The 19280-nt window shown below is 45.8% G+C and overlaps 1 protein-coding gene across 2 annotated transcripts in view; it reads right to left on the reverse strand.

Moving 5' to 3' along the window:
• Positions 1-1659: 1659 nt before the first annotated feature.
• Positions 1660-19280, reverse strand: part of ITPKA (inositol-trisphosphate 3-kinase A) — a 47253-nt gene continuing 29632 nt past the window's right edge. For both annotated transcript variants that reach the window (XM_084631451.1, XM_084631450.1), the window contains 6 exons: positions 15579-15675; positions 13377-13590; positions 10495-10699; positions 4823-4924; positions 3501-3572; positions 1660-2432 (listed from right to left, as the gene is read on the reverse strand). In XM_084631451.1, the coding sequence (XP_084487577.1) occupies positions 2229-2432; positions 3501-3572; positions 4823-4924; positions 10495-10699; positions 13377-13590; positions 15579-15675 (894 nt within the window). In that variant the 3' untranslated portion in view covers positions 1660-2228. The remainder of the gene's footprint in view (positions 2433-3500; positions 3573-4822; positions 4925-10494; positions 10700-13376; positions 13591-15578; positions 15676-19280) is intronic.

Genomic DNA, 19280 nt, shown 5'->3' on the forward strand with positions numbered 1-19280 from the left:
TTTGTGTTTCCTAGTCTATTTTAACCCGTTCTCTTGAATCATTGCAAGCAGGGTTGTTTTTATTAGGGCTATGGGAAAGTAGGAAAACATTTTCACCATATTTTTGGCAAATTTCACTGCAGGTCATTTTGCTATCTTAAAATATTTCACAACCTAGGGACATTTGGAATAAAACCATGCATGCTTTCTATGAAAGACTGCATTCACTTGAAAAGGGGCCTACATTTTCTGTAAGTCATGTCCTATTTCAAGCGAACTTGTACCTTTTTCAGCTCAAAAACAGGACCATTTTCACTGAATATAAACCCCAAAAGATTCACAAACATAGGGAAAGTTTTGAATTTTCAACTAAATATAAAAACAAATTTCAGATTTTGAGCAATTTCAGTTTTGGTGTAAAATACTCACACTGCTCTATTTCAATTGCTTCCCCAGTAGTACCTTGGATAACTGATCTTCTAGGTCACTGTTGGCATGGTCAGCACTATTAACATCAATGCTTTCTTTAATGTAGATGAAAAATAACAGAAGTTATTAAACTTGACTGGGCTCCAACTTCATTCCAGTAAATGAACCAAAGTGGCTTCCTTGAGAAGTTATCCTAGGCTCCTCAACCCTTAATACAACCATTACATCATGTACATTTAGCTCCAAACAAGAATTGTACAGTCTCCTTTACCTCATTTTGCAGTGATCATTGGTGTAGTGATTCCTGACAGAAGCAAGGAACGACTTTCAGTTATTCCAAAATTTCTGAAGTTTCTTTTGACTACAGTTGTATTGGCAAAAGAGAGTGATTTCTGATCAACTGATGTTGCTTAAACAACTTTTAACTTCTAAAGAAAGTGATTTTAATGACTATATGGTCTTGTTACATGGCAGATGGCTCCAACTTGGAAACTGCACTGTCAGATATCTGGATATGGGATGAGCACAGAAATATTAATTTGTATTGTGGTAGCACCTAGAGGCCCCAATCAGGGTATATGGCACAGCAATCAGACCTCTAGTCTAGTAATGTAATACCTTGCTTTCAAAAGTGGTGAATACCTCATGCTTCCAAGGAAGAATGCCCATAACAGATATAGCCAACAGTGTAATGATGTTTATGGGGATACAATTCCTTTCTGATCCACTCAGCTTATGCCCTGACACTTTCGGTGTGGCAAAAGAATGAACATGGCACCACCAGGAAATCTGACCCACAAGCAAAAAGATGGAGAGTCTAAGCCTTGGTGTAAAGTGGCATGTTGATAACTGGCTTGCTAGTATTTAGATAGATTTGGTTTTTTCTCTAAAATAACTAAGCCCTTGAAAAATTAATTTTGCCCCCCAACCCACCTGCTAAAGAGAGATGCCATTGACCTTTCACAAATGCTGTCCAGCTGCAAGAGCCAGCATTACCACTTCACCAGCCTCTCCAATATCATACACAGTTTGAAAGTCACACAGTGCCAGAGACAACCTGGTGCTATTTACTTAATGGGCTACCTGTGACCACATTAGGAACTACCTGGAAATAGTTAAGAATGTTCTTAGATAGAAAAGAGGATAGGCCAGGGCAGGGAGTAAGAGAAAAGGTCAACAGCAGCTGTCCCTTGCAGACACTAAACCAACCACTGCCATGAACTATAATCACCCTTCTCCCCATGTTTTCTGGGCCTCATTCCTGGAGGATTTCCCATCTTGCACACACTTGTAATGTAATACAACAGCTGGGGCGGGCCTTGCCTAATCTATAACATAAATGGCAGCCTAGTGACTTGGGGTTAAGGAGCAAACACTCCTGCTGTTTTCAAAGCAATGCCATCCAGTGGAGAATTCTGCTCAACCCTCCCCATAACCTCAAGCAATCTGCCATTTACTCTGGTTCACTAACAGGTAATCTAGAGTCACTTTGGTTCATCTGAAATCAGAGTCACTCTGATTTACTGTACAAACCTCCTGGATTCATGCTGGTTTGGTTCCTGAGTTTGGAGACCCTGATTCACGGAGGACCAATCCGAAGTTAATTTGATTCACTAACGACCAATCCTGAGTCACTCTGGTTCATGGAAGGCCAATGCAGTCACTTTCATCATGAACAGTCTGGGTCTGAAAGCAGCACCATTTTTACTGCAGTAACCCCAGGAGTTTGGAGAGACTTAAAGGAGTTTTACCTCTAATGGAGAGGTCCTAGTAGAGTAGAAGGTTACAAAGCAGCCCCATGAGTTTGTGTGAGTCTCTTCTCATCTTTCAGTGATGCTGTCCAAGATACTAATCAAATTGTCCAATCCCAGCAGGTACCCATCCTCCCGGTTGCCTTCCTGCCAGGGGATCCTGTGGTCCAAGGTCTGCCCATCAGGGAGAAGCGTGGTCTTTCCAAAATCAATCAGCCATACATTGGCATGTCCGCTGTCATCATGCACAAAGAGTAGTGAACTTCCAATGACCTGCAGGGTAGTGATTGGTGATGATATGCACAAGTGTTATTAATGTCTCCCTGACCCTCCCACCTCCCTGCCCCATAGGCAAGGCCCCATCAACTATACCTGTACAGACAAATGACGACTGCTGAGCTGCAAAGCCTATATAATGACAAGCAGTATGCCAGCTGCTCATTGTATCCTGACTGCACTGTACTGATATAGGGGCACCGCAGGACAGGACTCCAGCAGAGAGGGAACAGAGGTGAATCTTTAGCTCACTGACAATGTATCTGGGTTATTTGGGAGGGAACAAGATGCCTGGAGAGAGATCATGGCCCAAACCAATTACTGATTAACAAAAATCCTGCCAGCGGCTAAGGGGGAATTACTGCCAACAGTGTAAAATAAATGGCCAGATCTCAAAGCTTCAAACAAACACACAGTCTGCTAAGGACTGTTGCGCTTGTCAGAGTGATCACAGATGACAGCCTCGCACCTGGCGTAGTACAGTGAAGTTCCTAGATCTGGCTCAACTCTCCATACCCACAAATCTCATAGCCTGCAGTGTAGTAAATACACCAATAATGCTGTGTAGCTACCAGTGACATCTTCTCTACAACCGTGCCTGGTAGGGGAAACTAGGGAACTAATTTACACTGGTGTAAATCAGGAAGAACTCCACTGAAGTTGTTAGTCTAAAATCAGAATCAGGTTCTGCCACCGACCAAATGAGAGACCTCACAGCACCAGCACCCCTAGCCCGATTCCTTCGGGAACCAACCAGGAGTGGAGTAGCTGTGAGAAGCTAGCACTAGAAAACCATTCCTTACAGCGAACTCCTGCTGGGGGAAGCTGGGATTGGAGGACTTGTCACCTCTCAGCTGGAACAATATTCTCTGCTCTTGGGAAGGAGACTTGGTGGCTCACGTGATGTTAACACGTATTAGTTCTCTGCTCTGCGGTACTCTCCTCGAGCCCCTCTCTCGCCAATAGGGTAGTCTAAAAGCTTATCTGAATGGCAAGCTGAGGCAGCAAGGAGTCCCCACACAGGCAACGCTGCCCCCCACCCCTACGCACTCACCCACAGCTCACCTCATGTCGTTTAAAGAAGTCTGAGGACTCGAGGATGAGGTGGATATCATGCAGACGCCTGAGGTATTTTTTCTGAAATGGGGGGGAAAAATCCATGCACATTTTAAGGTCACTTTGGGGAGGGAAAACAAATAATAAGAGGAAGCGAAATCAATCTCTGGTGCAACTTCACTGACATCAATGGTCTTACGCCAGGGATAAATTTGCCACAAGGTTGTCACTCAATACATGCCCCTACAAAGGCTCACAATCACCAGTCTGTAGGCAGGAGAGGGGGATACTTGACTTGCAATGGTCGTTATAATGGGGAGATGCTCTTCATTCTAGGACACACCCTTTAGGCTCATATAGCCCAAAACCTGTTCTAAAAACTGTATTTCAGAAACCTGCTTTTTCTCAAACCAACACAGTAGGGTGGCATGAGGCAAGGACTTATGTGAACTAGCTTCACACATCCCAACAAACTCAGACTCCTAGCTCTGGAAGCAGTGGTGTGTCACCTGGCTGCAGAACCAGGATCTTAAGGCTTCAGCATCCCTCATTTTAGCCAGAGGAACGGATATGTTCTGAAAATCCCTCTCTCCCCCCACAATGAGAAGTCTATTTTGTTAGGAGAGGGAGAATGTGGGCCAATTTGGGGCCTGTCTAACTGTTTTCCCACTGCCCAGCACTTTTGATAACGTGGGGGGAAAATGCTCCTCAAATGCTACCCTGTGTTACCTGGTACATTTGAAGTGCTGGTGTTCCACTGAAGCGGCCTCTGTGTGTGACAGTGGAATGAGACAGCAGCCTTTGAGGTCATGACACATTATATCCTGCCCATTGAGGCCACAGCACAGGCCAGCAGGGAAGGAGTTAATATTATCCATTCAAAGACCAGGGTGTGGGAGTACAGAAGTTGCTTTTCAAAGTTTCACACAGGGCAGCACAATGCACCACCAATCTCCCTCCTGCTCCCACTTCCTGGCTTTGTCTTCACTAGATTAAATTTGTGAATCACAAGTTTTCTTGTTAACACACCTTGTGTTCAGACACCAATGCCACAGTCATGACACATCACGAGGCAGTCATGCACTCTGAGGCAAAGGGCAAACCACTTGTTAGCTTGTCTCACTTTTTGCTAACTCAAGGTGTCTGCAGTGAAAAAACACTGTCACAACCAAATCACAATCACCAATGGATGATGATCTGCCAGCCCCTATCGGTAACCCACTCCTTCCATCCAACCACTCCCACCCTCTGGATTTCTTCTTTGGAAGTTTCTGGTCACATGTCACAAAGGGGTCTGAAAGAACCAGAGACTAGTACCGCTCAAGACTCACCAGAATAGTTGTGTTGCCCTCAATGAATTCCATAAAAACCTGGAAAACTTGCTCCCGTGTCTTAGTTGTTTTGAAGTTTGTGTTACATGTCCCATCAACCCTCTGCACACAAACACAGAGAGAGAGAGAGAGAGAGAGAGAAGGGTTTATATCATATATAATTCAGCCAATCAGTAAACCTTCCTGAATCATCAACAGCTCAGTCTATCTGTCATTAATCAATAGAAGAGGGTGGCTGGGAAGAGATGATAAATCAAGCAAGAGCTGAAGAGGAAGAGAGTGAAAGACAGAATACCTTTGAATAACACTTGGTTTCCTGTTGACTGCACTTTCAAAAGACCTCTCAGATATTGTTAGCCTGTGGGAGGGTTTCCCTCTCACCTCACAAGGGACTGCAACTTGCTAAGTGTAGTGGGTCAACCACAGGGTGCTCTTTGGCTGCACTCTCTTCTAGACTGACAGGTATCCCCCCAGGGTTGTGTGTGGGAGGGGATATTCTGTGGTCTCTCAAACCCAGTTTGTGTTAATCCACCTCTTTCAGTGGGGAAACCACAGGGCTGTGGGTGGGACTCTTAATCCATGATAAAATATCTTTTCATATTAGCATGTTCTAAGTCACAGAAAAGAAAGTTATTTGCTGATCATAAAAACTTGGTATTTTCAACAACATGGCTGTGTTGTACAAGCATGCGTGCCAATGTACAAAGTATGTAAGTAAATTTACAAGGGAAAAATGTGTGTGGGAGCATGTATTTAATTGCATCTAGAAGAAAGTTTAGAGTATCTGTGTATTTGTAATGCAACTACACATGGCAATGGGATGCAGATACGTGTGTCTGTAGTTATCAGCTTGTGTCTGTGAGGTTGTATGTGTATGAGATGAGTGTGTGAATCTGGGCACATCTGTCAACATGCACTCTGGGTGACCTTCTGAATATCACCATGTCTTGTGGTAAACCCAAGACAAACAGCTACAAAGGGGGGGGGGGGGGAAGGATGTAGTAATTAGTCCCAAGGGGTTAAAGGGCTCTCCCTATCCACTGAGGAGAGAGAACCATGGACCACCCAATAAGGTTCACCTGGAAAAGGGGTTGCTAGGGAACCAATTAAGTTCAGCTGCCTCCAGCTACTTGAGACCCTTTTAAACCCTCCCCTGCATGGAAGGAGTGGGGGAGTGAGAGGAGCAGGGAAGCTAGATACTGAACCCGGCCCTTGTTGCTGCCAACTCTGACAGGCAGAAGGGTTACAATCATATAAGAAAGTTAACTGACTGCATGGCAAAACTAGTCATAACACCCTCCCACTTCACAGACTATTTTACAGCAGAATAAACTGCTTTTACTCCAAGACTGTGGGCCACATTTGAATGCGGTGGTGTAAGGCCGATGAAGCATGTGCAAGTTATGCAATTGAAGTGCAGTAAGTAGGCAGGGGAATTGAGGAGCAATCTGAAGTGCTGTACAGTGGCACACCAATGTGTACGGAGGAGTTTGGAATGTCAATCTGCTGTCTAAATGGCACGCTAGCTGTACGTGTCTGTATTCCAGTGACACCAGCAAAATACCAACGGGAGGACACTTGTTCTGAAAACGTATCCCACAAGATTTTAATACTCTAACAAAGCTTTGCATGGCTGCTGTGTTCTAGCCAGGTAACACTTTTTTATTTTAATTTGTGGTTGCACAAGGCGTTTGCTCCCTTATCTTTCAGAAGTGCCTTCATGATTTTGTTACCCTACAGTGGCTAGTTGGGAAATACCAGGCATGCTTGCTGCCTTTATGCTCCCATTAAACACACATCCAACTCTGAGCTATACCATCCCTTCCATTCTAGATCATCTGGCTTGTGCCTTAATCCAAAGAGCAGCTGACATGGCCATGCTCAAACCACATCTGTCTTCCCTGAAGCCATGCCTCTGTCAATCACTCCATCAGTCCCTTACCATACCTCCAGTGTAAGGGCTTCTCTACATGGGGGTTACTACACGACAAGCCAGGGTGTGAATCTATAGCACACAAAGCCTTGAGACCCCATTCAAGTGCCCTCCATACACTGTACACCTCCCCAGCTGCTGTGCCACTCTTTGCACCTTCCACCTCCCGAGCCAGTGCCATTGCTGACCAGGCATGCCAGGGGGAGCAGATTTTGCCACCCTATGGGATGGTGCTGCTTGGACTCTCTTCCTCCAGTGGGGGAGGTGCAGTTCTGCATTGCTCCTGCTACAGTGTTTTGGCTACATGCCACAATCTAGCCCTAAAACAATATATTACTATTTTATTATTATATTATGCCTTCCAGGCAAGGATCTAAATCGCTTTACAAATATTAATGCATTACAATCTCACAGCGCCCGGGGAGGAAGAGAAGTATGGTCATCCTCATGTAATAACTGCAGAAACTGAGAGGTTAAGGGACTTTCAATATTGCAAAGCGGGTCAGTGACACTGAGAAATACAACCCAGAGCTCCCGATTCCTAGCCCTATACTTTAGCCAGATGACCATCCTTTCACAAGGAGACACAGTCTGATAGACTCCATTGGCGTTTGCACTAATGGAGCCATCAGCCCTGCAATTGATTACATTGTTCAGACTGTCACTTGGAGAGAATATTCTTGCTTCTGAGGCTTGCAGGCACACAGATCAAGTGCCTTGTGCTCTAAGACAACCCAAAAGGCTCCACTTATCTTTCCTGCCTCTTGCATTAGAGACAAGTCCAATACTGCAGTGAGAGTTAATAAAGGGCTAAATAAATCTTGACTTATTTCAGGGATATGGACATGATGTAGGAAAAGAAGATGCTGCAGGATGGATTAACCACAAGAGAAAGTACCCAGTTCAGCAGGAAGGAACACACGTAGTGAATAAAATCTCATTTGGGGACCACTTCACCAAAGGGCCTTGATGATTTCACTCTCGTTGGTTTTCAAATGAATGGGTGATTGTCTCTCACCAACCATTAGATGGCATCACTGGTTCTCCCTACACGTACATACCAGCTCACCTTTCAAAATGGGGACCTCTGAGTTTCACAGCATGACTGCTCCCTAATTTGAAAACAGAACTGGGATGTCATGAGATATAACTGTGCTCCATATGACAAAGTTGTTGTTCTGTAACATATGTATGTAAACAGACAACGACAAGAGGTCAGGCTGCTGGTAGTTGGGTGGCCTGTGTTCCAAATATTGACTTGCTGTGGAGCCTGCACAACACATCAAACCTCTCTGCCTCAGTTTCCCTAATTGTAAAATAGGGATAATACCACCCAGCTAACTGCCTCATAGGGGTGTTGTGAAGATAAAAGTAATGCCTGTGGAGCTTTTCAAATATTTCATGCATGATTTAAATGCTAAATACTGTGGCCCAGATTGTGCCATTCTGGTACTGTCCCACACCAGGAGAAACTCCAGACAACATTGTGCGGTGGCCCTTAGGGCGGTACATCATACATGCTCAGCCAGCCAGATCTGGAAGAACCTGCTCCAGGGTACACACTATGATTGAGCGTTTCCTGTGCACGAAAGAGAAAGGCTCCTTGCTCTCTCTCCCAGTCTCGCACAAAAGCCCAGAGTAATCTGCCCCTATGAGTCATCTGCAGTGACTAGGATGCATTGGAATGTCTGCAGAGAGCACAGGTATGGAGTGTTGATTCCATCACAGAGAAGAACTAAAGACAAACTGGATACTATTAATTTAGGCTTAAATAGAGACTGGGAGTGGCTAAGTCATTATGCAAGGTAGCCTATTTCCCCTTGTTTTTTCCTAACCCCCCCCCCCCCCCCCGACGTTCTGGTTAAACTTGGAGAGTGGTCAGTTTGGATGAGCTATTGCCAGCAGGAGAGTGAGTTTGTGTGTGTGTTTGGGGGGGTGGGGGTGAGAAAACCTGGATTTGTGCTGGAAATGGCCCACCTTGATTACCATGCACATTGTAGGGAGAGTGGTCACTTTGGATGAGCTATTACCAGCAGGAGAGTGAGTTTGGGGGAGGGGGGGGTGAGAAAACCTGGATTTGTGCTGGAAATGGCCCAACTTGATGATCACTTTAGATAAGCTATTACCAGCAGGACAGTGGGGTGGGAGGAGGTAATGTTTCATGGTCTCTGTGTGTATATAATGTCTTCTGCAGTTTCCACGGTATGCATCCGATGAAGTGAGCTGTAGCTCACGAAAGCTCATGCTCAAATAAACTCACTCCCCCCCCCCCAAAACTCTGCACAGATTGAAGCCCAGGTGAATGAGATGAGACTTTGCTGCTACCCCTATACCTATCTCATTCACCTGGGCTTCAAACATGGAATTGTGTTTTAGACCAGAAACCCCAGCTCTGTTATCTGACCCTGTACATGTCAACAGTCTGCCAGAGAGCTAAAACATGCTCTGGTAAAAATCCTGAAGTCAAACAGAGCAACTCTGGTAACTAACCCCTTATATGCAGTCAGCATCCCATAATGGACACTCACGTTACCTTATCACTTTAAAAACAAAATAACATTAGTGCTTTCACAAGGAGCTGGATTGAGTCTCCAGGGCCCCCTCAGAAGAAATGCCATCCCAGACCACACCTGTCCATACGAAAGAAGTCAAACTAGGCCAGACAAGACCAGACCAACCTTGGGAAGAAAAGCCAAATCTACACCAGCTGGGCGGAGAAGCCAGCAGAGGCCTACCTATGGGCCAACCCTCAAGCAACCCCGACAGCTATCTCCAGTATCTGAAGGTGAGACTGGAGCCCTGTATTTTCCAGGTGGTTACCCATGAGACTCTGAGGTGGTATTTGCCCGGGGGGGAGGGATAGCACAGTGGTTTGAGCATTGGCCTGCTAAACCCAGGGTTGTGAGTTCAATCCTTGAGGGGGCCATTTAGGGATCTGGCGCAAAAATTGGGGATTGGTCCTGCTTTGAGCAGGGGGTTGGACTAGATGATCTTCTGAGGTCCCTTCCAACCCTGATATTCTGTGATTCTGTGAAGTGACGTACGCCCTCAGGGTATGGTGAAGATCGTTGGAAGTTTTCTGCAACACTGAAGTAACATCATGAGATGTAAGGACCAACCCCTTCTTGCCTGAGAAGGACTGGAAGGGGGGTTATAGCTGAAGTCTGAACATTTGGGGTTCTGGGTCTATTGTGATTCCCCTTCCCCCCATACTGGATATCTGCACAAAGTGAAAGTGATTTGCCTAGATACTGGGACTGCTACATGATGTTTCCACAATGCTTCAGAAATGTGCAGGGTTGGAATAAATCTGTTTTACTTCAATTCACTCAGAATAAATCTGTGCGCTCCCAGGATGGCTACTGGGTAAAGGTTATGGCTGTGAGTAGGAGGAGGGGATTATTCCACCAGTTCAGAATTTCCCCTTATATCAGTTTCACTTTCTTTCTGTCTACACCATGATGTAGCTATTTGGTTCTTTTCTCAATGTTCCTGCTGTTGTTCTCAGAGCAGTCAGTGTGTGTTCGATGGGTTTCACATATTTCTTGCTTCACAATGCTTTTCTCATCATTGCCATAGAAGCTCTAGTCACAATCAAACAGACCGTGCAGCTCCAGGTAGGGAGTCACACTGTCTTTTTGGAAACCGGGCTGATGATGACGACAAGTTGATCAACCAACAAATCGGGCAAAGGAGTGAGTCTACTCAACAGGAAAGGACAGCAGTGGAAGTCGCTCACCTTAATCCCTTCTATCCTGAAGCCCAAGTTGGCACTGGAGCTGATGGTCTCTCTCCACTGCATGTAACGTGGCTTGGTCACCGCATGCTGCGTGTTCTCCTCAGCTGTGGGCGCAAGAGGATCCACCTCAATCATCTTCTTGTACATGTCCTTACGCAGCTTTGGCTTCTCACGGGCTTTAGTCAGCTCCTCCTCCAGGTACGTCCTGCAAAAACATCACAACCCAACAAGACAGTGAGAACCCCCTTGGAATCTGAAACAATACTACCACCTTGCATTTCACTGTCATCTTCCAGCATGGGATCTCAAAGCACTTTACAAACTTTAAGCCTCATGCATTACACACCAGTGAGGAAACTAATTATCACCACCACCCCCATTTTACAGATGGGGAAACTGAAAAACAGGGACAAAGTTCTTGCCCAAAGTTACTTAATGAGTCAGTGGCAGAACCCAGGACTTCTGACTCTCCATCTTTGCTCTAATTACATCCTTACCTATAACTAAATCCTACAGCCCTCCCCTAGTTATAGTGCTTGGAAGAAACACTGGATTCCCATTAAGAAAAGGAGTACTTGTGGCACCTTAGAGACTAACCAATTTATTTGAGCATAAGCTTTCGTGAGCTACCGCTCACTTCATCGGATTCCCATTCTGCACCATGACAAAGGAAAGCAAAGCTCAAATAGACTAGTGGTAGTAAACCCAAGACTGAATGAGCCTGATGGAGACTGAACACCTCTCTCAGCTCAAGAGAAAGGAAAAACTAACTCCAGGCATGGCTACTTTTAGAGGCCCCTGAAGCCTTGTGAGGCTACATACGCCAAGCATCGCACAGAAAGGGACAGAAAATAACCCTGCAGCTGATTAAAAAAAGAAACGAGTAAAGGAAATTATCTGCTGGACCAGAGCTCATAGCAAAGGATGGCCCAGGGTGAGATTGAGGCGGAGGAGGGGAAAGCTCTGCCCATGTGAGTTGCCAGTCACTGTCGATTGTGCAGTTATTCAAAATAGAATTGTGCATGCCCTCTGAGCTCCACTGGGCTGCTTGATCTAGGCTCTCCCTCAGTGGGGCTTGAATATACCCATGGACTCTTCTAGGCTCTTTGACTAGGGAGAAATAAGTGGTAGCATCTCCCAAACGCCATCCACGTGGGTCACTAAAATGACAGTCACTCAGGCTATGTCTTCACTGCGCAGTTAGCCCAGGCAATTGGCACCCTAGTCTGAGAACCCGGGTTAGCCTCCCCGTCATGAGAGCGTTCTTAGAGCAGAGCTCTTCCCATGTTACTGCATCCTCAGGAGTATCTGCGCTTACCCAGGTGTGTCTGGGGGCATATCCCATGGTTCTTTGTGAGGAGATGCTTTAGGATTCTTTCCCAGTCACTTGTCAATTGGAGGAGAATCCGTCTCTCCTGCGGGGGGCAGGGACCCTGGGAAGGCACTAGAGGGACCATCAGCACTCAGAAAGAAAAGGAGTATTTGTGGCACCTTAGAGACTAAAACTTATTTGAGCATAAGCTTTCGTGAGCTACAGCTCTGAAACCTGTCATCAGCACTCAGGGGATTTAGCTGGCATCCTCACTGCAAAGCAGGCGGATTCCAGCCCAAGATAAAGTGGAGCTTAAGATTTTAACCCGCCCACCCAGCCAAGTAAACTACATGAGCTTAAAGCACCTCCAACCCTAAATTTGCTGGGTTTACTGTGTAAATGGGAGTGGGGGGTTGGCCTAAGACCTGGGATAAAAGCCTAAACTAATTGTGCAGTGAAGACCTTCAGAGTAAACTGTGCAGAGCTGGGCACAATTTCTGTCCTTTCTGTCTACACTAGACTTTTTTTTACCTTGAGTTAACTGACTGACAGTTTACATGAGGTACTTAACATGCTTTTTGTGGCTCGTGTGGACACTCCCTCTGCATTAAGAACTTGAGTTCACTGACAATTAACTCCAGGTAAAGAAGTCTAGTGAAAGGAATGAAATAAGGAACAAATGTTGACATTTACATTATCATCCGAGTCACCCGCTCACTGAGATGCATGGGGCAGTTCACATTTCTCAGAGTCATTGTTCCAGGCTCTCTGCAGACTCATCTATTTATTGGTGAGGCTTGGTTCACATTTTTTGAGGGTTTTTTTCACAGCCACAACAACTAGACACTTTAAAATGCAAGCGGAGATTCTGGAGAACGAGATAACGGAAACACAGAGGTGGTTCCTAGGCCCTGACTATCAGTCCTGTTCTCCCAGGCAGGAATAGCTGCACTCCCAGGACTCACTGACAGCTTTGGAGAGGAGATGTCAGGTTACAGTTCAGTTATCCATGTTTGGGGAAGGGAATTTGACTCTTAATTTTTGAGCGATATTTTTTCTCTCAGAATGGTTAATAAACTGGCCATAAGTGAGCTCTGTTGCTTGGGTTGCTTTTTTCTTCTTCTTTACTCTCCCTAAGTCAAGTCCTGTCAGGCAGGTGCAAAGTAAGCTCACATCAATCTGCCCCAATAAATAAGTCAGCCTTGTCCAAGATAGCATCTAAGGAAGAGAAAGAGGTCAGTGTCCAGAGGCTAGGTAAGTCACACTACTCCAGGAATGACCCCACCCTTGACCTGGGTAGGGCCACCCTATGTAAGGAATCATCCTCCCTATAAGCTTCAGGATATCTTCCAAGCAGAGATTTCCCACTGCGCCAACATCCATGTGAGGTGTTTTGGGAGTGAGACCAACTAACTCATGTCACTAGTAGGGCCACTGCCCAGGCTTCAACCTGAGTCCCCAGAAATGAGTGCTTCATCCATCAGGTGCATCATCACCCCCAGCCCACCCATTCCCCAAATTAACCACATGTACTGTATGTAGAAAGCAGGATCCTTTTCACGTATCCCACCTGATCCCCATCTTACAGTCCATGACACAAGGCCCTTCAAAGTCAGTGAGCAAGTCATCGAGTTGAATGTATTTCTCGCCATCTCTCTCTACCACCCCATGGAAGGCAGGGACACAGGAGCGCAGGGGATCTTTCATCAGCAGCTCAAAGCACTCCTTTTCATTGTCAGAGAAGCGCTTCAGAATCGTACCGCTGTCAGCTGCCTTGAAACTCCCTGCAAAAATCGACACATGCTGATAAGGCCAGTCTTTGTAAGAGGGAAACACCTGCACTCCCTCTTCACCCACTTCACTCTCATGCACCAGATAAAGAGTTCCCCTGAACAGAAAAGATAACACACTCCTTGTAAAAAATAAAAGCACGGAATGCAAACACAGCCATTGGCTGTGAAAGTCCATTTGGACAAGTTCCCATACAGGAATTTATTGCTCCAAGGAGTATGGCTGTGCCAAACCAGGTTTTTTCCATGCTAAAGTAGTCATAAGAGAATTAACATATCTAGCTGCGCTAAAACCCACGGGAAATATAATGGGCCAGACTGCATTAAGATGCTGACAGCCAGGCTCTTTTTAAAGCTATCCAATATTTCCAGTGTGGGCTGTGCTCCTGAATCCAGCCCAAAGTCGTACCTGCAGTGCTTGTGAGTCGCAGGGTGGGGATCAGTTCCTAATCATTAAACAACAGCAATCCACATTCAGGAGCCAAACACTGCCTCCTTAATACATACACCCCCAACACATACACCTCCAGGTACTGCAACTCCTTTGGAGCTTTGCTAATCTATGCAAACAGGTGCAAAGTGTAGCTTAATTGTTTTACAATGCTAGATTTGCATGGTATACAGTGTAAACGACACAGTGCTTTCAGGCACAAACTGGAAGTGATTAGACTACAGCAGAGGAAGCCGTGCCCCAGTCCTGCAGAATGGTAATAACATCAGAGGAGAGAGATACGTGTTAGTCCACATGGCCTGAAACAAACTCAGGCCCGAAAGTCAGAGCGGGTGTTAAGCTTCTGCCTCACTTTCAGCCTTTATCACAACATGACCCTGCACATTCAGCCATTACATCTGGTCCTTCTCCGATGTGCCCCAGAATCCTTTGCACCAGGTATCAGTGCATCAGAGACACGGTGCCAGGGCTAATGCTGACCAGCGTTACAGTTAATGGAGAACTCCTGGAATCAGAGAAGACTAGCTGCAAGTGATGGGTCAAATCCACTTCCAGAAACCCAGATACAAGGGAACTGGAGCAGATTCATGATCCCTGCTCCTTCTCCAGACAAGTGCTGGCCACCGCTAGAATGGCTCCTCCCACCCCCGCCGCATCCAGATTGCTAACCGCTGTGCTAGCATTTTGGGAGTAGGGGACATGTAGGAATCAACTGAAACAAGGGAGAAGCAAATCTGATGGCACCTCCTTGTATTTTGACTTATGAATAACCTAAAACTTGACCTAGGGGCACTTCTGTTAAGTACTACAGACACCAAAGTAGACTCAAGCTGCCTGAGCAGGCCCTCGTCTGCTCCCCCCAAACTTGCACAGATGCATGAATAACAGACTTTCAACACAAACACCCCCATGCTGGGCTTTTCTTTCCCACCTGGTTCATTTTCCTCTTGAGGTGTTAGATTCAGATGAGGTTTTGGGATGGATTTAGAAATGCACTCATCATTTTGGCTGAAACATACACGCACATGGAGACACAACCCCCAGGTAAGATTGGGAGAGGCTGCTAATGGGTGCACTGGTTACTCACTTTAGGAAAAAGATTCTGCTGTCTCATTCCTCATCGACCCGGGAGGCAGCAGGGCTCCGATTTCCCCACCCCATCTCTTGCTGGTTCTTCCCCAATACAGATTTCCCCCATACCACCTTGTAAGGAGTGCTTTATGTGGCCACTTCTTTCAGCCTGACAGACATTTTCCCCAAACTACTGCCTTGCTCTCCTCCCGTCCTAAGGTCTGACACCGCCCACCTGAAAACAGATTCTTCTACTCTGCAGAGGTATGTGGTGTCCAGATACGGCTGGCTTTCCCTGAACTGAACCAACTACCACATTACCCCACCATGACCAAAAGGAAGAGCCTCTGCACAAAATCCCCATTCAAACCAACAGAGGCTTCAGGAAGATTTGAAATCAGGCTACTGCCTGACATCCTCCTGGTTCCAGAGCCAAAAGATCTGAAATTGCACCTCTCACCTGTGTGCCCAGCCAGCTGCACCCATGAATAGCGCTTCTTGAAGGGGCTGATGACTGGCAAGTTGACCATCGTTTTAATTGTATGCCATGATTTTTTCTGTAATACAGAGGAGAAAAACAATTAAACAGGGCAACCTCTGAAATGCCACCATACCTGTGATGTGCCAAGCACTCTGACACGTGTCCACTCAGCTCCACTGCCCCCTGCCTGCGCTATAAGTGCCATAAACGCCCATGGGAGAGCTGGCACTACATCCAACATGACCACCGCCGAAGAGATGGACGTCAAGCTGCGTGGGCTATTAAAGATACTTGATTAACTTTAAAAATAAAGAAAAAATGCCCCAAAAAACCCTGCTGGCCATAAGAAAACAGCCAGCAGGAAATTTAAAAGTGGCACTTTGTGATGCACATGGCATAGGCCTGTAATTCCCAGCGTGGGTATACTGAGGGTATGTCTACACTGCAAAAAAAAAATATATATATATATATATATATATATATCCCACACGAGTAAGTCTCAGAGACCAACTGACTCAAGCTCATGGGGCTTGAGCTACAGAGCTAAAAATAGCAGTGTACCCATGTTCCCACCTGAGGCAGAAGCCCAGGCTCTAAAACCCAGTGAGGGGGTTGGGTCTCAGCCCACGTCTGAATGATTACACTGCTATTTTTAGCCCCTGGGCTGAGCCCCCTAAACCCGATGCAGTTGGCACGGGCTCTGAGACTCGCTGATGGGGGAGGGGAATGGCAGGGGTTGCCGCATAGATATATCCAGACACACACCAGGTCTGCTCAAGCTAATGCCTAAAAATAGCAGTGTGGACATGGCAGCACGGGAGTCGGGCTAGCTTGCCAAGTACGTATCCAGGGGGTTAAGCAGGATTATACTCATGGGGCTAGTCTGAGCCATCACCCACACCACAGTGGCCACACTGCTATTTTCAAGCAGAGCTCGTGCATTTATGTCTGTGTGCACCGGGAATTACACCGCCCAGTGGCTGTGTAGATGTGCCGGAGCGTTAGAACCACAAGATGCTCTTGTGAGTACATACATATTCATACTCACGCACACCTGAGAAACGGACACAAGAGGCCCAACACTGTAAGTGCCACCGGCTCTCCCACGGGCCTTCAGTCTTGTCTCATAGGCCCAATGCTCACCAGCAGGTGTCATGGGCAGAGTTTCAGAGGTACAGCTACCCTTATTTCAGTTCTGGGGTAGCCAGTCCCCCTCTGGCGCCCGCTTAAAGTAGGATATAGAACCTTTTCCAAGTTGTGGAGTTTTCTCTCGTCTCCTTCTCCCCCTCCCCCAACCTTGTTACATTTTAACAAGACCAGTCATTGCTACTGCCACCTTGCTCTGTCACCTGTGTGCAGCTGCTCTGTTTGAATATCATAGCCGGCAGAAGGGGAAACAGAGCAGCTGCTGAGTGGACGCTCAAAAGAAAAATAACCTTTAAAAAGAGAAGCCAAAAAGGTCTCACCCTCTGGAACTGAAATGGAGGTGAGTAAGAATAATAATCCATCATAACATTTACACATTTATATAGCACTTTTCATCTTGAAGGATCCCAGAGTACTTTGCAAACTAGATGCACAGGAATCATTTCACCCAACACTGAAATGCAGCCCCTGCAGGACACAGCAGCTGTTTAACAACCCACAACAAATCTATACAACATATGCTACTCAGCCTTTTGACTAAGATCAAGTGTAGCCTAAGATTCGGGTGTGATTTTTTTCAGATGGCTCCCAGTGACTCCCGTGGAAGCAGATTAGGTCTATGCCAAACACTTTGGAAATTCCCATCTTTAATATCTACTGTATCCTCTATTGGGGGATTTTAGCTTACAGTTACAGGGGAACTGATCCATCTCTAACTTCTATGATCCAAGGAAGTTAAGAATATAAAAATTGACACTGCAGAAAAAAGTCTGTAAGCAGAATGTACTTCAACAGCAAAATTTAGCCTGCCCATCGTTTTCCACCCATGCTCTTTAATCTTGTTTATAATAAGGTCTCCTCTACTTATGTTGGTCAGCATGTGAATGAGAAAACACTAGGGATGACTTACAAGTGCAGCAGGAAGTAGTGTTGGTGATGCAGTAGGTAACCCACTTTCTTCAAAGGGCTTGTCTACACAGGAAAGTTATATCAATTTAAGGAAAGGTATGAATTTAAACACTATAGTTATACCAGTATAACACACACACACCATGGACACTCTTATTCTAGCAAAAGAGAGCCTTTTCCAGTTTAGCTTATCTTGCTTTTGCAGTTTAAGCTAAGCCCCCAAAAGCCGCTCTTATTCAGAATAAGTGTGTCCACACGGGGAGTTATACTGGCATAACTTTAATGATTTAACTATGCCAGTATAACTGGAAAGTTACGCACGTAGCAAGTCCTTAGTCAGTACTAAAGAAATGTTCCAGAATGATGTTAAGGGATTAGGGTAACCAGATAATAAAAAACTGGGACGGGGTGGGCAGTAATAGGCATCTATATAAGACAAAGCCCTGAATATCGGAACTGTCCCATAAAACTGGGACATCTAGTCACCTTAGAAGGGACGTGGTGTTGCTGAAGGTGTTCTCTCTCTCAGAGGATACATAAAACTGAGGTCTTGGCCATTTGGGATCGTGAAAAATCCAAAAGCACTTAATACAAAAGCAGGGATATTATCCAAACTGGAATTTGGCTAGAACACGGGGGCTAACTACACTCTGCAAGTCTAAATTCCCCTGCAATTTCCAGTGGATTTCATGTTCTTCATTATTTGTCCTAAACAATTCTATAGCACTACGGTGTTTTAACAGCAGCTGAACTCCCTCCCAGAAATGGCTGCACTGCAGTGGTAGGGAAAATTATTCTTATATACAGTTTATAAACTGCTGTGGAATCCTTCTGAATGAAAGGTACTATGTAAATGTAAAGATGTTTGATATTAGTATTATTATTCTTCAAGTACACAATGTAGTATTTTTTCTGTAGAGTCTACTTTCCGGCTTTAGCTGATAACAGAAGCACTCTCTCCAAACAGCAACTACTCTTCTGTTTCCATTAGACACGGCCAAGGTCCTCAATTAGCAATCAAGCAGTCAAAATCAAAGGGCTCAGAAGACTCCCTTGGATACAGCTTCCACAGAAATCAAGCTTTTGGATCCACCTCAACTTTCAGTGTAGAGCTCCCCTTTTCTTACCTCATCCCCCAATGAGAAATCAGCTAAGCCCTGCACCCCTACCATATAGATCACACACTCATCTTAATGTCCCACCTCTAACCCTGAATGCCGTCTGCTAACGATTCATAATACACACTGTATCCAAAAATGTTGAGAAGCAGAGCTTTTCTAGGAATGGACGTCAGCACTCAATGTACACAGCACATTCCAGTGACTTTCTCTCCTCCTCCCTCCCACCCAGCCTGAAGCAGCTACAGTGAATGCTTGCACTGTGGGCGTGAAAGAGACACAGCGGGCCAAATTCAGCCTTAGCATCAGCAGGCATAGCTCCCATTGACTTCAACAATAACTGCACCCACTTAGACTAAGGCGGATTTTCATCCGATGTGTTAGGGATGCGCCTGGAGTAAGCACTTGCCTGTCAATTTATCACAAACACTGCACAGACACTTCCCTCCGAAGGAAGAGAAAACATGGCGATCAGGCCATCAAGGAGAGGACTGCTGCTCTGGAATCG

This window comes from Lepidochelys olivacea (genome assembly GCF_965140295.1).
Source record: "Lepidochelys olivacea isolate rLepOli2 genome assembly, chromosome: 6".
Lineage (NCBI taxonomy): Eukaryota > Metazoa > Chordata > Testudines > Cheloniidae > Lepidochelys > Lepidochelys olivacea.